General features: G+C 39.2%; 1 protein-coding gene across 1 annotated transcript in view; it reads left to right on the top strand.

The window, feature by feature from the left end:
- The window catches only part of LOC124776360 (sterol O-acyltransferase 2-like), a 278,540-nt gene that overhangs the window by 151,071 nt on the left and 106,305 nt on the right, over positions 1-21,164 (top strand). The window contains exons 5-7 of the mRNA XM_047251312.1: positions 5,707-5,855; positions 14,129-14,268; positions 15,282-15,445. Of these exons, the coding sequence (XP_047107268.1) occupies positions 5,707-5,855; positions 14,129-14,268; positions 15,282-15,445 (453 nt within the window). The remainder of the gene's footprint in view (positions 1-5,706; positions 5,856-14,128; positions 14,269-15,281; positions 15,446-21,164) is intronic.

The raw sequence follows: 21,164 nt of genomic DNA, 5'->3' as shown, positions 1-21,164 counted from the left end.
AGCAATTTTTTCTATTGAAAAAAAAAATATTGAAGAATTGTCACATACACTTGTTACAGATAATGGTTCACAGTTTGTCTCAGGCCTTCAATGATTTCTGCATCCATCAAGGCATTCCTTTCCACCCCAAATCAATGGTGTGACGGAATGTCTCTTCCTCATGTCCAAGGTTAAAATGAAAGAGTGTGTTGCAGACTCTTCCATAGATTATGCCTTGACATGCCTCTTGAGTTCCTATTTACCAGTTTTGGCCTAGAATCCACTTCCACCACTGCCACCACCTGTGACGACCACCATGGATGCCACAGAGCTGTCAACAGTCATCCTAATACCCGCTGCAGAGGAGCGCCCTTTCCCCAATGGGAATGATGCTAAAACTCTATACATCATTCATGGATAGGAGCTGTGAGTGTGGCCACCTCTCCATCTACATCTGCATCTACATCCATACTCCGCAAGCCACCTGACGGTGTGTGGCGGAGGGTACCCTGAGTACCTCTATCGGTTCTCCCTTCTATTCCAGTCTCGTATTGTTCGTGGAAAGAAGGATTGTCGGTATGCTTCTGTGTGGGCTCTAATCTCTCTGATTTTATCCTCATGGTCTCTTCGCGAGATATACGTAGGAGGGAGCAATATACTGCTTGATTCTTCGGTGAAGGTAAGTTCTCGAAACTTTAACAAAAGCCCGTACCGGGCTACTAAGCGTCTCTCCTGTAGAGTCTTCCACTGGAGTTTGTCTATCATCTCCGTAACGCTTTCGCGATTACTAAATGATCCTGTAACGAAGCGCGCTGCTCTCCGTTGGATCTTCTCTATCTCTTCTATCAACGGATCCCACACTGCTGAGCAGTATTCAAGCAGTGGGCGAACAAGCGTACTGTAACCTACTTCCTTTGTTTTCAGATTGCATTTCCTTAGGATTCTTCCAATGAATCTCAGTCTGGCATCTGCTTTACCGACGATCAACTTTACATGATCATTCTATTTTAAATCACTCCTAATGCGTACTCCCAGATAATTTATGGAATTGACTGCTTCCAGTTGCTGACCTGCTATTTTGTAGCTAAATGATAAGGGAACTATCTTTCTATGTATTCGCAGCACATTACACTTGTCTACATTGAGATTCAATTGCCATTCCCTGCACCATGCGTCTATTAGCTGCAGATCCTCCTGCATTTCGGTACACTTTTCCATTGTTACAACCTCTCGATACACCACAGCATCATCTGCAAAAAGCCTCAGTGAACTTCCGATGTCATCCACAAGGGCATTTAGTATATTGTGAATAGCAACGGTCCTATGACACTCCCCTGCGGCACACCTGAAATCACTCTTACTTCGGAGGACTTCTCTCCATTGAGAATGACATGCTGCGTTCTGTTATCTAGGAACTCTTCAATCCAATCACACAATTGGTCTGATAGTCCATATGCTCTTACTTTGTTCATTAAACGACTGTGGGGAACTGCATCGAACGCCTTGCGGAAGTCAAGAAACACGGTGTCTACCTGTGAACCCGTGTCTATGGCTCTCTGAGTATCGTGGACGAATAGCGCGAGCTGGGTTTCACACGACCGTCTTTTCCGAAACCCATGCTGATTCCTACAGAGTAGATTTCTAGTCGCCAGAAAAGTCATTATACTCGAACATAATACGTGTTCCAAAATTCTACAACTGATCGACGTTAGAGATATAGGTCTATAGTTCTGCACATGTGTTCGACGTCCCTTCTTGAAAACGGGGATGACCTGTGCCCTTTTCCAATCCTTTGGAACGCTACGCTCTTCTAGAGACCTACAGTACACCGCTGCTAGAAGAGGGGCAAGTTCCTTCGCGTACTCTGTGTAAAATCGGACTGGTATCCCATCAGGTCCAGCGGCCTTTCCTCTTTTGAGCGATTTTAATTGTTTCTCTATCCCTCTGTCGTCTATTTCGATATCTACCATTTTGTCATGTGTGCGACAATCTAGAGAAGGAACTTCAGTGCAGTCTTCCTCTGTGAAACAGCTTTGGAAAAAGACATTTAGTATTTCGGCCTTTAGTCTGTCATCCTCTGTTTCAGTACCATTTTGGTCACAGAGTGTCTGGACATTTTATTTTGAGCCACCTACCACTTTGACATAAGACCAAAATTTCTTAGGATTTTTCTGCCAAGTCAGTACATAGAACTTTACTTTCGAATTCATTGAACGCCTCTCGCATAGCCCTCCTCACACTACATTTCGCTTCGCGTAATTTTTGTTTGTCTGCAAGGCTTTGGCTATGTTTATATTTGCTGTGAAGTTCCCTTTGCTTCCGCAGCAGTTTCCTAACTCGGTTGTTGTACCACGGTGGCTCTTTTCCATCTCTTACGATCTTGCTTGGCACATACTCATCTAACGCATAATGTACGACGGTTTTGAACTTTGTCCACTGATCCTCAACACTATCTGTACTTGAGACAAAACTTTTGTGTTGAACCGTCAGGTACTCTGTAATCTGCTTTTTGTCGCTTTTGCTAAACAGAAAAATCTTCCTACCTTTTTTAATATTTCTATTTACGGCTGAAATCATCGATGCAGTAACCGCTTTATGATCGCTGATTCCCTGTTCTGCGTTAACTGTTTCAAATAGTTCGGGTCTGTTTGTCACCAGAAGGTCTAATATGTTATTGCCACGAGTCGGTTCTCTGTTTAACTGCTCAAGGTAGTTTTCAGATAAAGCACTTAAAAAAATTTCACTGGATTCTTTGTCCCTGCCACCCGTTATGAACGTTTGAGTCTCCCAGTCTACATCCGGCAAATTAAAATCTCCACCCAGAACTACAACATGGTGGGGAAATCTACTCGAAATATTACCCAAATTATCCTTCAGGTGCTCAGCCACAACAGCTGCTGAGCCAAGGGGCCTACAGAGACATCCAATTACCTTGTCTGAGCCTGCTTTAACCGTGACCTTCACCCAAATTATTTCACATTTCGGATCTCCGTCAATTTCCTTCGATACTATTACACTTCTTATCGCTATAAACACGCCTCCCCCTTCACTGTTCAGCCTGTCTCTGCGGTATACATTCCAATCTGAGTTTAGGATTTCATTACTGTTTACGTCTGGTTTCAGCCAACTTTCTGTCCCTAGTACTATATGGGCGTTGTGACCGTTTATTAATGAGAGCAGTTCTGGGACCTTTCTATAGACGCTCCTGCAGTTTACTATTAGCACATTAATATTGTTATTCTCTGTTGCATTTTGCCTACTCCTACTTTGCCGCGTCTCAGGAGGCGTCTTGTCGGGCCTAGGGAGGGAATTCTCTAACCTAAAAAACCCACATGTGCACTCCACACGTACTCCGCTACCCTTGTAGCCGCTTCCGGCGTGTAGTGCACGCCTGACCTATTCAGGGGGACCCTACATTTCTCCACCCGATAACGGAGGTCGAGAAATTTGCACACCAGATCTCCATAGAATCGTCTGAGCCTCTGGTTTAAGCCTTCCACATGGCTCCAAACCAGAGGACCGCGATCGGTTCTGGGAATGATACTACAAATAGTTAGCTCTGATTCCACTCCGCGAGCGAGGCTTTCCGCCTTCACCAGTTCCACCAACCACTTGTACGAACTGAGGATGACCTCTGAACCCAGACGGCAGGAGTCATTGGTGCCGACATGAGCAACAATTTGCAGTCGGGTGCACCCAGTGCTCTCTATCGCCGCCGGCAGGGCCTCCTCCACATCTCGGATGAGACCCCCCGCAAGCAGACAGAATGAACACTGGCCTTCTTCCCCGACCGTTCCGCTATTTCCCTAAGGGGCTCCATCACCCGCCTAACGTTGGAGCTCCCAATAACTAATAAACCCCTCCCCCCGTGTGCCTGCTCGGACCTTGCTGAAGGAGCGGCCACATGTCCACTCACAGGCAGAGCGGGCGATGCCACACGGCCAGCCTCCACATTGACCCTCCGCCTCGTGCGCCGTGAACGCCGCTGAACCCGCCACTCCCCTTGGGGAGAGGGTGGCCCAACCGCTCCCGGTACCCGCGAAGATGTCTCGACAGCAGGGACAGTGGGTGAAGCATGTAACACCTGGGGTGTACCATGCGACGCACCAGACTCCCCACTGCCGCTGCACTCCGAGGCAGCAGCCTGAAGACGGCTGACCGCGGCCATCAACACGTTCAGCTGTTCGCGAACAGTGGCCGGCTCCTCCTGCGTCCGTACACAGCAGTCACACATCCTATCCATCCTAAGGAATCAATTTACTGTAGAGAGTTGATCAACTTTTAACTAGACTGCTAATTCACTAAAGGTAGCTGACTAAACTGACTAAACTGTGGTTACTAGCCACTTCTTGTAGAAAACAATGAAAATAGCACTGCCTGTCTCTGGACTGTATTGAAAACAAACACTAGCACTACTGGCACTATGGTTAACTAAAGGGACTCTCTCTGACTGTATTCAAAACAACCACGAAATCTATGGAACATTATTACTAGCACTCGACAATTAAAGCTTCCTAAAAGCAAAAACACACGGAAGAAGAAGTGACAAGTAATAAAAATACAGTTAATACTTAAATTAAGGTAGCTCGCTGCACAGCAGACGTGAAGCGGACGGCAGCTACGACGACACTGACACTACTGGCACTATGGCTGATTAAAGGGACTCTCTCTGACTGAATTCAAAACAACCACGAAATCTATGGTACACTATTACTAGCACTCGACAATTAAAGCTTGCTAAAAGCAAAAACACTCGCAAGAAGTAGTGACAAGTAAGAAAAATACAGTTAAACACCAATGCATTACATTTAAAGACCCACCCTCAGCATTGCATGGACCAGCCACAAGAGTCCACCCACAACTCATACTCGCAGCACAGCTTCTGCCACGCCATCTACCAGAGTTATTTGCTATATAAAGACAGCACGTTAGGTGCTCATTCTCATATGTGTTCTACTGCTGATTGTATTGTTTCTAAGCTTGAATGTACTTGAATGTGGATCAATAAAGTCTTGTACTTTGTGTCTGCACTATTACTTGTTTCTTGAGTTAAGACAGTAGTTCCATGTTTTCCATCCTCATGATCACTAACAGTGAAGTTGGCACAGTACATACTGTGTTGAATGACTCATGACACTTCTGCACACATGTTCACCACATCAAGTTTGACAATGCTCCTCACCCTCAGTCACCAAGACTGGCCTAACTTAAGAAACAGTATAGAACCAGAAAGCGTTTTTTTAGTCCAAAGTCCTGTTAATAACTTCCATACATACATTTACACAATATTTATATTCATACTGTGTATGCTAGCATGCATATGGACCCACATATATTTAACAGCTAGTGCATAAACATAAAATTGAATAGTGTAATAGAAAAACTGAAATCTCTTGTATTTGTAAGTATAGATTCATAACAGTGATAATATTTGATCAAAGCGACAAGTCCAAGTATTAATTCCCACTCATAATGGTGAATAATTATGGCTTTGAACACATTTTCGCACAGCTGTTTGTTTGTGTATGTTTTATTTATTCAGTACACATTCATTAAATCATATTCTTACTGGTACTACAGATTTAACATATGTTGTATGTAAGCATTCATGTAATTCAAGTCAATCAAATAAGTGCTGAAGACTTGATTTGTAACTAGGAATGATGTTTTACGGTATTAATTTTTTTTTTTAAATTGAGAGGTACAATGATTAAAATTCTTACACAGGTTGAAGCTGGGCTTCTCAACTATATTTTGGAATTTTGGTGGACTGCACATTGTAATGGCAACCTGGGCCTCGATGCAACTTGCAGTATTTGCACTGTTCATTGCATTCTGTCACTGGGCATCATTTCGCATTTCATTGCCTATTTATGGTAAGTTGTCAAATGTATAAATGAAGCCAAACGTAAAATGAACTTCTGTAAAAAAATATATATTTCTAGACTTGTAGAAAATTACTGTATTTACATGTACTATACATTCATTATAAGCAGAATAAGGCTATGTGGCACAGTGGATAAGTTAAAATATGCTGCCAAATAGTGCAGTTCAATATTTGTGGCTATCTGCCATGAAAATTATTTTCTGTATTAAATGTTTGGATTGTTTCATTATTACAAAATAAAATATGAATCAATGCGTAAGAAATCTGCTGCATTTTCTTAAGTTTGTAGGGAGAATCTAAATATAAAATTGTCTAAAATTATCAATCAGTGATATTCTTTACATAACATTCATTTCTTCTGCAGCCATACTTATTCTTGTTATTCACGACTCCCATTACAACCTCACCCTCTGACTATGAAAATAAATGGAAAAAAATTCTTAACTAGTAGTAAAAAATGCTTTACCTACGACACACAAGTGAATTATAGAGTAAAAATTTAAATGTTTCTACTGTTAACAGAGCTTTTTCTGAAAAAATGCTCATATTTCTTGCATATTTTCTAGTAACATAACTTATACCATAAATATCACATTTTAGATTGTCACACTTACATATATGAGACTCAAAGAATAATTTAGCTCTGCAACTATTTGGTAAGTTTTCCTTCCACCATTTATATCCACCATGGATTTCTTTTACCATACTCACAGAACTTCCATAAGATAGGTAGAGAGTAATGCCTATTGACCATCAACTTTCTCTAGCCATTGTTCAAGACTTCCTTGAATTTTATTGTTAAAACAACCCTTCCATGAATAACTGGGCTTTTTAGAGGTCATTTTATATAAAATAATCACCATATGCCATCTGTGCCAAAAGCATCCACTCCTTACTGATATGTAGATTGACCAATTTGGTCCCTATTCAGATTGTTAAATTTACTTGTACCATGTCAATGAAACCACCAACATTTTAATTTTGGTTTCTGTTCATCAATCAGTTGAAGGGATTGGTGAAAGAAAGTGCTAATTCACAAGAGTGATATTTTGAGTCACTGCTGGTTGTATGTTGCTTAAATTGAAGGACAAGCACATCAGTGTAATAAAACAAAACAGTTTATTTAGTAGACAGTTATTTCTAGCAGTATGAATGGTGGTACTGGTTACCAGCCTGTGCTGCATTGGAAAACACAAGAGGTGCCATGATGAGACTAATCTCTACTAAATTAATTGTTAGCATTTTCTTCCAATGACACCTTCAGTTATTGTGTTGCAAATTGGGAACAGATCTTCCAATTACCCAAATCTCTATGAATGATGGAGTTATAACTGTCTTGCTTTTGGTGATTCTCATTTCCTCCAGTATCAGCTACAATGGCAATAGCCAGTTTTGTTTTAGTATCAGTCACACTTGTCTGAGGTCTGTTTTTATGCTTATTGATGGTCAACCTAAAAGGTTTAGGAATGCATGGTTTCATGACAATAGAAATTTTTTTTGAGTTTCCAGCTGCACTGAGTGGTCAAATATCCCCGAGCATTCAGCAGAATACTTCTCAGTCATTGTCATAACTAATGAGGAGCATTCAACCAGAAGCTCATGGGCTTTTAATTACTTGATGTAGTGGAAAGCTCAAGAAAATTGTGAAAGAAAAGGGTTTCCTTTCCCTCATGAATCACATTAGAACAATTTTCAGATGAAGCTTCTGCTCTATACAGTTAAAGCAACACTGCTATTTTCTTGAACAAATTGTTATGAAACTTAAACACCATGTGTTTCCCTATTGTAGTCTCACATAATGCTTCACACTCATTGTTTCTGAAAGGCTGCTGTCATCAAATACTTTTTGCCTAGTGTGTTGCTGTGTACTCTCCATGTGCAGGCACACACACGCACACACACACACACATGAAACAGACACTGCCATTTGGATTCTAGTCCAATCACAAACATTTTTAATTCACCTTGTACATTAATATCCCTAAGTTAACAGATTATCAAGGTTATCATGGTTCATGAAACAAAATAGAACACAGAGATATAATACACATGCTAAAAGGTGTCTAGTAACATTGCAGCACATGATACAGTATAAAGGTACTCCACAAAACTGGCCATGGGCCAAGTGTGGCACTTGATTATTTTTTATGTCCCTCCACCTGTGCACAAAGTCTGTCAGTATAGATTATAGTGCCCTCACTTGCCAATATAGCACAATGGCTCTTTACTGTATCAATCCTGTTACACAGTATTGGCAGGTTTTCGTAAAATGTGCTAGGGACACACCAGATGAACAGAGGGCAGAAATCACCCCTCATTATAAACTATAACTTGTTCATAAATGGCATTACAAACTCATAGTCACTCTTTTCACTCACTGTAAGCATTACATCGCACTCATCACACCATGTTGTGCTTTTGTGTGAAGAGAATGCATCTGGCAAGTAATTGAGCATACATAGCAATCTCTGAAAGCTGACATCACGTGTGTTGTATGTTTCCACCTCATCTTATCACAGTGTTGCAACATTTTAAATACTTGTTCTTATGTCTACAGATGTAAATTTACTGACAGATGGTAGTGCTGCTCTCCATGACATCAGTAGACTACTACAGTATTCACATAAATTCCATCTGATTTGTGTTCTATCTATGCAAATTTTTTCTTGAATGGACATGGCTCTAAAACTGTTAAATTACTACTGTCAGTAGCCAAAAGGGAAGTATGCTAGTAACAATAAAAAATTAAAAAGAGAAAATTCTTGTGAAGCTACATATATTCACTAATTCTGTTATACTTAGACAGTAACAAAATCATTACAACTGTGTATTACCATTTCTGTGAGACAAGATGGAAAATCTAAAACATCCATTAGGGTTGCTAACTGCAGTGGAGAATTTTACAAAGTATAATGGCTCATTGGCATGAAGGGAAAAAAAAGAAAAGAAACAATAAGGCCAGTTAAAGGTTCCATACTAGCATTTGCCTAATGTGATTGAAAGTAATTTAAGTTAGAATGATAATAAGAGGAACTGAAATTGATTCTCCTAAACTGCAGTTGAGGATGTTAATCAGTGGACTTACCAGTCAAGAAGACGCCCTTTCAATGTGTTGGCTCTTAACCACGTCCAGCCACATATTGATTGTTCCATTCCTAATGTGAACTGTAGGCACTGTACCATCACTTCAGAACTGATGGGTAAAAGGCTTGAGGAAGATATGTGTGCATGGATTGCAAGTAGTGTGAGCACTGTTGGGAACCCAGACTTTCATGTATTGCATGTATTGTATTTTATTGATCCAAACACTCATAATATTGTACAATTTGCACATATGATATTGATAAAGTCAGCATACATTTTTACAACTAATTTTTACAATTACATTGTTACAATTCTAGTTGTTTCTTGAAAGTTTGCTCAATATTACAGCATGGTAATACATATTACACTGTACTTTCACTTGTTCATATTTGAGGGAAACGTGCACTATAATCATGCGTAAGTGATCAATTATTAAGAAATTTACTATTTATTACCTTCTTCAAAAAAATTATTTATTGTGTAAACGTTTTGCCCCAGAACAATTTTTTTAAATTTATATCTGAAAACGCTTGGTATTTCTGTTTAATTTCAGCTGGTAGGTTATTATACATCTGTACCCCAACATTTAGGACACTTTTTGGTAACAAGTTTTTCTGGCCTATAAGATACGTAGGTTAGACTGCTGTCTCATTTCTTACTTATGAATGTGTTCATTTAATATTAATGGGCTGTCTTTGCTTAATAGATAAGATTTAACAAATGGTATAATACTATAAATGTAAACAGATGGCAGTATCATAATGCCAAGTTTCGTGAAATGTTGCCTGCCTCTGTTGCCTCAGATTGCATATTATGTGTTGCATTTTTTTGCATTTTAAAGACATCTCTACTAAGAATAACATACTTGTGTAAGAACTACTTTAGTGCTTGATTTGCTGAGTACCCTTAGTATGTAATACACAGTTGATAGCTCATTTGAGATAGAACTGATATGTATGTTTTTTGCACATTTATGATGAGATTGTTCTCATTGAATCAGTCACTCAATGATGACATAAGTGGTTTAATATTTTGATCATGGTCAGCTTTGTCTGTGCCAGTTACCAGAATACTTGTTTTATGTGCAAATAGCCGTTTATGTCATCAACATACAACAGAAACAGTATGGGTCCCAAAATTGAGCCTTGCGGTACACCATATATAACAGGCATATTTTTTCAGAGGAGTGCACAATACACTTATGGGCATTGATGTTCTTTTATTTTAATGTTATTTCGACCTTTTGCAATCTGTTTCATAGATACGAATCTAACCATTGGTTTGCAGTTCCTCTCATACCTTTATTGGCCAACTTCCTGAGGAGTATGGTGTGGTCAGTAGTGTCAAAAGCTTCAGACAAATCTAAAAAAAGTACCAGTAGAAATTTCTTTGTTACCTAATGGTTTTATGGTTCTGTTGAGATTCATACAGTACTGTGGTTGTTGTTTTAGATCTTCTAAATGCATGCTGGTGCTCCAACAGTAAAGAGAATGTGTTAACAAAATTTTCTAATCTGGTGTAAACCAATTTCCCTAATATTTTTGAAAATGTGCAGAGTTGTGCTCCTGGCCTGTAATTAGCTACATCATTTCGTAGTCCCTTTTTGTGGAGTAGGGTAACTTTAGCAACCTGCGGGAGGTCAGGCAAAAGTCCATTACTAAAGGATGCATTAATTGTAACAGTTAATGGTTCTACAATGTATTCCCCACAATTCCTTAGAATAAAATCTGGTATGTCGTCACTGCCACTGGAGAATTTATTTTTTTGTCTTTTTATAACTGTGAGCACTTCAGTGTTTGAGGCTTTGTGGAGAAACACTGGGGCTTTTATGGTTTCCACATGTGTAGGGTGTTGTGTACTGGCTCTATGGCAGTTCTTCTTTACCAGGTTTTCAGCTATTGAACTGAAATAGTCATTAAAATCACTTATGATTTTTTTGGGCTCTGATGTCAACTCATCATTTAGATTCAAAATGGCTCTGAGCACTATGGGACTTAACATCAGAGGTCATCAGTCCCCTAGAACTTAGAACTAATTAAACCTAACTAAACCCAAGGACATCACAAACATCCATGCCCGAGGCAGGATTCGAACCTGCGACCGTGGCAGTCGCGCGGTTCCGGACTGAAGCGCCTAGAACCGCTTGGCCACCGCGGCTGGCTTATCATTTAGACTGAGCTTCAAGGTTTTGTTTATAAGATGGTTCTGATTGTCAGTTTCATTTTTCATAACTTTCCAAATGTCTTTCACTTTATTTCTACATACTGTTATTAATTTATCATAATATAATTTTTCTGCTTGCTGAATTACTTTTTAGAAGACAGTGCACTAAGACTTAAAGAATGCTCTAAACTTATCATCCATCTCAGGGTATTTTATTGACAAACTTATTTAATTGAATAGATAAAAAAATCTAGTCACCAAGCAGTGGCAGAACACTCGTATAAAAGCCTTTTGTAATTGGCAAGCTTTTGGAGCCAGTGGCTCATTCTTCAAGCAGTGGGGTTGAAGGGGAAGGAAAAAGGGTGAAGGAGAGGGACTGAAGAGGACTAGGAAAAGTGGTAGATTTTGGGAAAGCCACACAGAACTGCAGATCAGGGGAGACTTACAGTACGGGATGAGAAGGAAAGACTGATTGTTGGGGGATGTATTTCATATAGTTCTTCAGGTAGCACTTTTTTGGCTAGAGACTATTATCCATTTTGTTACACATGAATTTCTGCATTTGTTTCCAGTTCTTAATGGGAATGCAATGTTGAACTAATGAAGAAATATTTTGTGAAAGTAATTATGCCTGGAACTAATGAAGAAATGTTTTATGAAAGGAATTAAGCTTGCTACTCACATCATTTTTTTCAGGTTCCTCTGACAAGTTCTTAGTCTCTAGAAGATAAGTGTTTTTAATTATGTTTTCTTCATTAAGCTGCCTTTGCACTGTACTTTTTATAGGACATTGATTTTTTCAGTGTAAATTTATTGTTAGCATCTGGGCTTCATGGTCACTGTAACCTGTGTTAATGATTTCAGTTGAGTAGTATTGCTTGTCTACATTTATAAACATCTGGTTGAGAGCTGCTGATGTGTTTTCATTGATCCTTGTTGGAATTTCAGCAGTTGGAGATATCTCAAATGAATTACTAATATTTAGGAATTCTTCTGTGCTCTTTCCATGTTCAAGGAAGTTGATATTAAAATCTCCACATACTGGCAAAATTTTATTGACTGTATGAAGTTTATTTAGTAGCATACTAAGAGAGTGATTCAAGGGAGTGATTGAAAATCTGGATTTTATGGTCTGTACAAGTTCAGTATCAATGTCATAGTCTGTTAAGATAATTGAAGAAAATTCAAAATGTCTTACTGTCAGAATATTGTTGTGCTTTGTGAGGTGTTTGTAGTTCACATTCATTATAACATAGATAGCCGTACCACCTCCTTTACTTTCATTTTGACAAGATTACCTAACAACTGGTGTTTTTTTCCAATATTACCTTTTGTTAGCCAATGCTCAGTGATACCGAGAACATCTAATTGTAAATTAGTTTTCAGGAGTAGCTCTATTTCTAACAATTTACTAAACATTGACTGCACATTGTGTTTTAATATTGTAAGAGGTACTAATGTCTGTTTTCCATTGGGACAGATTGCTTTTTTGTGTGATTTAGACTGTAGATAAAGTTTTGGGCCACCATTCACCAAGTTCTCCTCTAATGTAGGTTTATGGAGTTTAATTTCTGCACCTGTTGTATTTTGGTGGGCTGCTAGCTGAGAGCTGTTGTTCCTGCACACAGAAAATCCTGGTTGTAGGCTGGAGGTCTGTGTTGTCATGTGCAAGATCTTCTCACTGCTTTCAATGATGCTGATACAGAGTGTAGCTGCACATTTCTTCTTGTTGTATCTTGAAGATCTTCAGTTGAGGAGGGCTAGATGCTCTTGTTGGTAACACATCCAGGGTCTTTGATAGTTGTCATAGTCTTGACTAATCAATGTTTTTCATGCACCTGCAATTCAACCTTTTTACTGACAAACATAAACAATATGAAGCAGTAATCAGAAATTTCTGTGTTTTATGACCATTTTTAGATGGACCTGTAAGTTATTGAACGAAAACCCTCACTAGAGAAGCAAGTTACAAAGTAAAAGAAACATGGCCAGCTTGTTTCAATTTATATGAAAATTATCACATGTTTGAGGAAATGAATATTAGCTGTAACCATTAAGGCCCATAGTGGGTAATGGAAGCTTTTGTGAACGATGACTGCCAAGTTGAACTTCAGAACGCTTTATTCATGGCACAATTTCATATTAAGTTTGGTTCAGTTAACAACTGAAAGAGCGGTTGTGAGCACTGAAAAGTAACAGAAGCCAAGTCCACTGGTATGATAAAAATTCTGTAGGGAGGCTTCATCTCAAGTGGCTGTAACAGAAATGTCTGTAGGGTCATGCTGTGTGGCATGCCATGAAGAAGTGCGGAGATTGCGCAGTATAGACCATAGTGTCTGGGATGGTCTTAGCAAGTTCAAGTTGATGGGTTACAAGGTGTAGCTGGCTTCTGTCATGGAACAGAATGAGCAATTTCATGCTGCTGCTGGAGGTTGTACTCTGCCTTAAATATCTAGCAGGAGGAAGTTCGACTGTGATCACATGATAAGCAGATGGAACATGTTTTCTCAATAATTGTAGTGTAGATTTCTTAATACACGCACTGCTCTTAAGTGTGGCTGGTGGTGCCTGTGACAATCAGAGAATCAACAGACTATTTGTAAATGGTATCATGTCCATAACACGTGGTACCCTTGAGATGTTTGTAAATTGTTTATCACGAAGAAAGCCCTGTGGGCCAATGGTAAGTAAACCTGCAAGGTGAAGACATTGTGCTAGAAGTGTGATGTAATCGGCCTATGGCTACTTCATAACAGTAACAGCATTGGTTTCTCTAACATACTTCTTGAGTTATTGTTTGCCAGAAATTGATATCTCCTGTATTCTGTAAGTATAAATTTGAGTCTGAATCCCCATTTTTCAATTAACAATCTATTCTTCTGTGGTATGATACACATTTTAAGACGTTAATTACAAAATATAGCTACGTAGAGAAAGTTATGTATGTGAACTTCCTTATTGACATCACTGAAAGTTGAATTCTATGCATGTGCTTATTCATCAGTTTCCTTGCAGGATTTCAGAGACAACGTCTGGACAATAGTGCTCTGATTGTCCTAATTGCCTTCAAAGTTGGTTTCCTGGTGCTCCCTGTACATGTTATACAATATAATCAGTTACCTCCTATCTCAGTTATGATCCTCCTTTGTGAGCAGGTAAGTCTTGGAATCTGTATGTTTGTGACATTTCTCTATAAAGTACTTACATAATCATTAATGAAGTAGTAGTACAGTTCAAATCATATTTTATGTAGACTTCTTCAGATTAGGTTACAGATTAGGTTAGATTTATTTCTTATTCCAATAGATCCATCATTCAGGAACAATCACCTCCAAAGATAATTGTAACCTTATCTCCATAACAGAAGACAGTGTTATACAACAATATCAACAACGGGGATTTAAGTAAAAGTAAGCTCATGGGGAAGGAACTACAGATAAGGCACCTTTCAGGGCTTAGCATACGGTTCTTAGCAGATATCTGTGATCTGCTTTCAGACATAATTTTTAATTGCAATGTTTGTCAGTGCCAGAAGCATGCTGATCAAGAATTCAAAGCAAACTGTAAAAGTCACAGATTGCTACTTACCATAAATTAGGCACATCAAGTTGCAGACAGGCACAATTAAAAGACACTTACATATAGTTTTCAGGCACAGCCTCCATTAGTCAAAGAGAGACACACACACAATTTGCACACACAAGCAAGCAAGCACACTTCATGCAAAGACTATGGCCAACTTCAGCATCTTGGGCCAGAATGCAGAAATAAATCTAATTTAATCTCTGTTCTAATGTGAAGAAGTGTACATAAAGTCTGATTTGAGCTTTACTATTAATTAATTAATAATTATGTGAGTACTTTATAGAGAAATGTCTCAAATACCATTAAATAATAATTAGTGTAAGCTGATAACCAACATAGCTATTATTACTACATAACCATGTAATAAAATTAGTGTGTCACAATGTTTTCTAATTGGATGTATCATATATGTACTCTCCTTCAGTTCAGTTGTGTCATGGTCATTTTTAAGGGATTTGCTCACGTTTTATTCTTCATAGTGTGTTCTTTCTCTTAGAAAAGCACATATTCCATCCAGAATGTTTCATCATCATATTATTTTGCACTCATTTCATATTTGTTAATCTTACATTTTGTATTATAGATGCGAATGATAATGAAGAGCTATGCATTTTTACGAAGTCAAGTGCCAAAAGTTAAAATGTTCAAGCCTCATACTGATGCAACAGATGTCCTACTACCAGACTTCAACCACTTTGTGTATTTCATGTTTGCTCCAGCCCTTGTTTATAGAGAGTCATATCCAAGGTAAGTTCAACATTTTTTCTTCTCCCTTCTATTAACAATTTTTCCCCTATAGAGTTGAAAATTCATAAAAATGAGTACATCAATGTAGCTATGAGAATGTTCAACAATATTTTTCGTTTCCAATGTCAGTACACAAGATATTCATGAAAAATTTCTTGATACAAAATTCGTGAATTTGTGCCTTACCTAACTGTTTGACTACAGCAAATTACATCTTTAGAATCGAGTTTTGATTTGCCATCATTCATTAATATTTCATATAGTGCCTCCAAGAGTTCTAAACCCGGTCAGAAAGAATAATAATCTCTAATTATGTTGACTGTGTGCACTGTGTTTATATTTTTAGCTCTCAGGCAGGGGTGTCATTTTTCATAACACGAGCAGGCATGCGGCGTACTTTGAACATATGTCTTTATGTTACCAAGGCAAACATGTATGTACAAAATCACTGTTTAATCTTAGTGTAATTAATGAATGGCAAAATAAACTTGCATAATATGACCTAAAGGACTTTTTAGTTCAACAATGAAATGAACCTCCATCGTATCACTCTGTTGCCATGTACAGGTGATACCCCACAGTAATGACTACTGGAAGTTTTAAACAGTGCAGCTGCATCAGATCCCAGCCGGCCACTTATTCAATTACTAATTATCTTGTAGACAACTGCCTCATTGTGGGATTGTGTGACTAGCCCACAACCTGTGTCATTTTCGTGCACACAATGTAAATTTTTTCACATCTTGCCTGCTGTTTATTTTATATTACTGCTGCTCACATGGATATATGGCAAAACAATTTATTACTTTGTTAGCTGAAGCAATAATGAATGAATAGGCATGGGCTTGTAACTGTGAAACAACAGTGGAATGGTGCAAAACAATTTTATTTGTGGTTGGCGCACTTTATGCTTAGACACACCTGCTCGGGGGTTAACAGAAACTAACTAAACCTCAAAAACTTAACAAAACTTGTGAGCACTGGCTGTTGCAGATTACTAAACAACAAGTTTCAGAATAAAATGTAATTTTTCTGTTTTTGGTACACAGTGTCAATATGAATGGAAATCCTGCAGGAATAAAGGCCACCATAACTGAAGAAAATCTTCTTTCATATTTCTGAAATAGTAATAGATGGCAATTCACCCTGACAAAAATTTGGTGTAAGGTCTATCAAGATGAAGTTTTATGCAGGTCACTTGTCTAGTCATTTGTAAAGACATTCCTAGTGCAGAGGAATACAAGACACCATTCATAGTTAACTTTGTTATACTGTTACACAAACAGACAAAGATTTAATTTGCTCAAATGTCTGGGTTTCCTATTTGATCTCAATTTCATTGTTCGTTTACACTATATGTGACTAATGTTCAGCCAGACCTTCTCTGTATTTTATTTTTCTCACATCATTACTCACACTTCTTGTATACAAAACTTCTCTCCAACAATGTGTTGTATTCCTAACTCTACTACGGAAGTATTTCCTTTGGGTGACAGGGAACATCCCAATATTGGAGTCTATATAGTTGACAGTGGGTATATTTTATTCACAAAGAACAATTTATCATGTCTACAGCATATCATGATTCAGAATATGCTGCTGTCTTTGACTGGGCCACAGATATTCCTCTGCTCTCTGTGCATGATAAGATGTGTCATGGCTGGTTGCAAAGCGCGACATGCCTGTAACATTTCTCATAGTCATGTCATGTGAAGCACTGGTGCTGGTCGGGCAGCAAGTCGTATGAAAGATATCTCATGTGACTGTACCAGTACTTCTCTGTCCAGCTGGGGATGAAGAGAGCAACAGTAGTGAGTTCACCTCTGCAGTAGGAACTCCCAAGCCTGTGGTGGGAGTGCAAGCAGCAATGATGGTAGGAGCATAAGGCAGGCGATAGTGAGGATGCCATCTGTTGAAAGGCAGGATGATATAGTGACATGGTCAATGTCACAGAATAGTGTGTACATGTAGTAAGTCATTGGATGCATGTAACATCCCATGTCAGTGTTGCCATTGTGGGCAGCACAGCAAATGTCACTATCAATGAGTTACTACCCACACACTAGGTAGTAGCCAGTTGTTGCCACCATTGGTGACAATATTCTCCTGGAGAACCCATGCTGGTTTCAATTAGTTAATCAGAATGGTCATTCATGTGTCAGTAATCGGAATGTCAAATGCATGTGTGCATCTCTTTAAGAACTTAAAAAATGTCCTACGTATGGCAGCAGTAGTGCCGGCCAGACCATGTTGTCCAGTGGCATGATATGTTAGTAATGTAAATGTACTTTGTGTATGAAGACCTTGGGTACAGAGTGTGGAGAAGGATGTGGCATTTGGATATGTCTAATATGGTCCATTACCCACTGAACCAGTGTAGATAGGTCCATTTGTTCAGTGTCTTACATGGGTAGAACAAACTAAGTGAGGAAGTCTAGTAATTCACCATATAGTGTCTCAGTGTGGGACACTTCCAGGTCCTCTTTGAAATTGGTTCAGACACTAAGCATTACCCATGGTAATGCTTCTGTCCCCAGCCCGCCATGGCACATAAAGTCAGCTTTGAGGGTCCCGTGCCACTATTCAACTCATTTTTGGGGTGCTGGGCTGTAGTGCAGTTGTGTTTGATTCCACATAGATTAACATTGTGCTGAACAGTGTTGATTCAAATTGGCACTCTTGGTCTGTAGTTACCATGTCTGGCATGCTGAAATGGGCTACGCAGCCTTTTACAAAGGCACAGCCCATGAACTTGGCCATGACAGCCTTGGGGGTGACTGGAATGTGGCAACCTATATCTTGGTGCAGGAGCAAAGAATGTTATGTGTCCAGAGAGAGAGAGAGAGAGAGAGAGAGAGAGAGAGAGAGAGAGAGAGAGAGAGAGGGGAGAGAGAGTAGGAAGTCAATTCCCACTACTGGTTCTGTGACATAAAAGGTCCATGTGAGTTGGTGATAAGGTGACAATTATAAGCTGCATGTGGTAGGTCTGTGTACTGTGATTCAATGAATTGTATAAATGCATGGTGTCTTTTCTTTTGGACATGTTCAAAAGAACAGACATCACACTGAATCCGCAGCTGTGATACATATTATGTATTCATATGATTGATTCACCTTGATGAACAGTGAATCCACCACTTTCAGTGCAGATGCACAATTACATCAGACCTCCTATGGAAATCTCAAAGCAGCAAGCATGGAGGACACGGACAGGGACTGCGGATAGCTGGGAGCTTGGGTCGGTCAAGAGGCATGCCAAGATAATCCATGCAGTTTGCAACAAAGACTGTGTTCAAGTGGTGCAGTGGTTAACATATGTGGTTAGTGAGCAGGAGATCCAGAGTTCAAATCCTGGTCAAGCACACATTTTCATTCATTCCCACTGACTACGTGTGAAGTCCCAGTGCAGCTGATATCAATAGTTCTTTCTATTTGCTTTCCTTTCTTCCACCTCCACCTTCAATTTACAAAAGATGTTTGACTTATTAGATGCATGAAGCTGTAGTGCTGGTGTTCCATCAAGTGCATTCTTGAATTATGATCGAAGATGTACAGTCAGCCTCCCTGGTGTGAAGTCAAGGGGGCATGTGCTAGAGTCACCCATAGTGACAGTCAGAAACTTGCTGGTATTATGCAAGGTGATGGGCTTGTAGCAGCCAGTGTCTGAAGTTTTTGAACATACACAGTGCACAGTGGTCACAGGTCATGGCACCAAAACTGTAAACTGTGCCAGAACAGCCATGACTTTGATGTCCATGGTACCAATGGCCATCTTGCCATGTAGCACTGATGTGACTTGTGATCTGCTCATTGCTCCTTTTGATTGAGGGTAGTGACATCTTCTTGATGCATAATCATGGAGGATAGCACCAGGTCAGTCAGTGGGGTGCCCAGTGATGGTTGAATTATTGATTTTTCTGGTGGTGCAGAAGTTTTAAAACATTCTGACCACTGGCATCAAACCTTTTCCCGGGGGTTTAGCTTCATTTGATATCATTGTCAGTTGCAGTTGTGCTGGAAGTATAGCAATCCAGAGTGTCAAAATGGGCAGCATCTGGCATGAGGTCAATTTTAACTCAGGGTTATCACAAAAGCTGAGATGTCATTCTATCAGCATAGTTCGTTTTAGCTGTTGCTTGGTTGTCTTTGAGAGTCACTGTAATAGTGCAGATCTGACTGCATCATTCTTGTTATGGGTAGGTTATGCAAATATGACATCACTGATTATGTGATTATATTGGATGACAAACCACAGTGATGAATCGGTTGTCATCATCTGAAGTACTTTATGAACTAAATACACACTCCAAGGTGGTGAATCATAAAGAGGGTTGTTCTGGTCAAAATGGTGTCATTTTACATTGGGAGTTGAGTCTGTGAGATAGCTAACAGCTTTGATGTGGCTCAGTTTCAGTCAGCCAAACCTGTATCACCAATGAGAGACCTTCCTGCAATTGAGGCACAGGAGATAACGCAGCTCCCAGGTTGTCACAATATAGCGTAGGTACGCGTGAAGTGGTCATATGTCTGGTCACATTACAGAGCGTAGACATTGCAATTGACTTGTGAACCATATTACAGTTTCAAATAATTTCTACTTAGTGGTTTTGTGCACGGTACTGAGAATTTGGGTTAAATTCCCATTCAAAGTTCAGCAATAAGTTGTCTGTTGCTGCCATCATCATAGAGTACTAAGAGTTCTGTTGGTCAGTAACATTGCACTCATAGCCATTGTAAACTCATGTTTTATCACAGTCCAGTGAGCTGCACTTCACTCACATTAATCCCAGATGAGATGTTCCAGAGAGCTGCTAATGCTGCATTTACTATAACAGATGCCCACATTGTTACTGCGCATTAAGATTCAGATGAAAATTTGCATCATGCATTTTATGGTAGAGGTGACAATGAATGTCCCAATAACAGAGTGTGATGGCTGATAGTGAAATACTTCATTCAAAAAATGCAATCATCAACAGGTCTACATCATATCATGAGTCAGAATGCACTGCTGTCTTTGTCTCACTGACTGATATGTCTCTGCTTTTTGGCCAGAAATGCATGTAACTATCACTATCCCCACATTACAATTTATTAACAATGGATTATGAAGATATATTTCTGTTTTGAATTTACTTAATCTCATATACACTCTTGCTGTCATGTACCTTCTTCCCACTCCCTCTTCCCTATTCATCATCTTCTCTTCCCCTTCCTTCACATTTACTGATTTTTTTGTGTTCCCATTCTGTCTCTCTTTTATATGTTGTAGTTTCTGAAAATGTCTCTTCCTTTTTAAAGCAAGCTCTTCTTCTCCATTGTTTGTATCTTCATTCACTTTTTTCTGTCAATGTCTGTCTTACATCTCATCAACTGTACTCAGATATTTTTGTTAGTTTCCCTCCCCTGTGATTTCACAAATACACTCAATCCACTACTAATTTTAAAACTGTGTATTAATGTACAATATAAGCTGTAGCATGAACTGGATGATTTTTAAATCATTAAATAAATAAATCTTAGTTAATTAATATTCCTGGTCTAGATGGCCCCATGTATTCTGTTGTGCCTGTGCCCTCCTGAAATGTTTTGTGGTTCATGGCTGGATGAGGAGAGTGTGGTATGATGAGGTGGATGGTTGGGTTCCTCTCACTGGCACACAAAATGCACACATGGTTAAAATACACTTTATTACAGGAACCAATTGAGTACTTAACTT

The sequence above is a fragment of the Schistocerca piceifrons genome, chromosome 2 (genome assembly GCF_021461385.2).
Source record: "Schistocerca piceifrons isolate TAMUIC-IGC-003096 chromosome 2, iqSchPice1.1, whole genome shotgun sequence".
Taxonomy (NCBI): domain Eukaryota; kingdom Metazoa; phylum Arthropoda; class Insecta; order Orthoptera; family Acrididae; genus Schistocerca; species Schistocerca piceifrons.
Note: the sequence above shows the minus strand (reverse complement) of the source record. Positions and strands in the feature narration are given on the sequence as shown.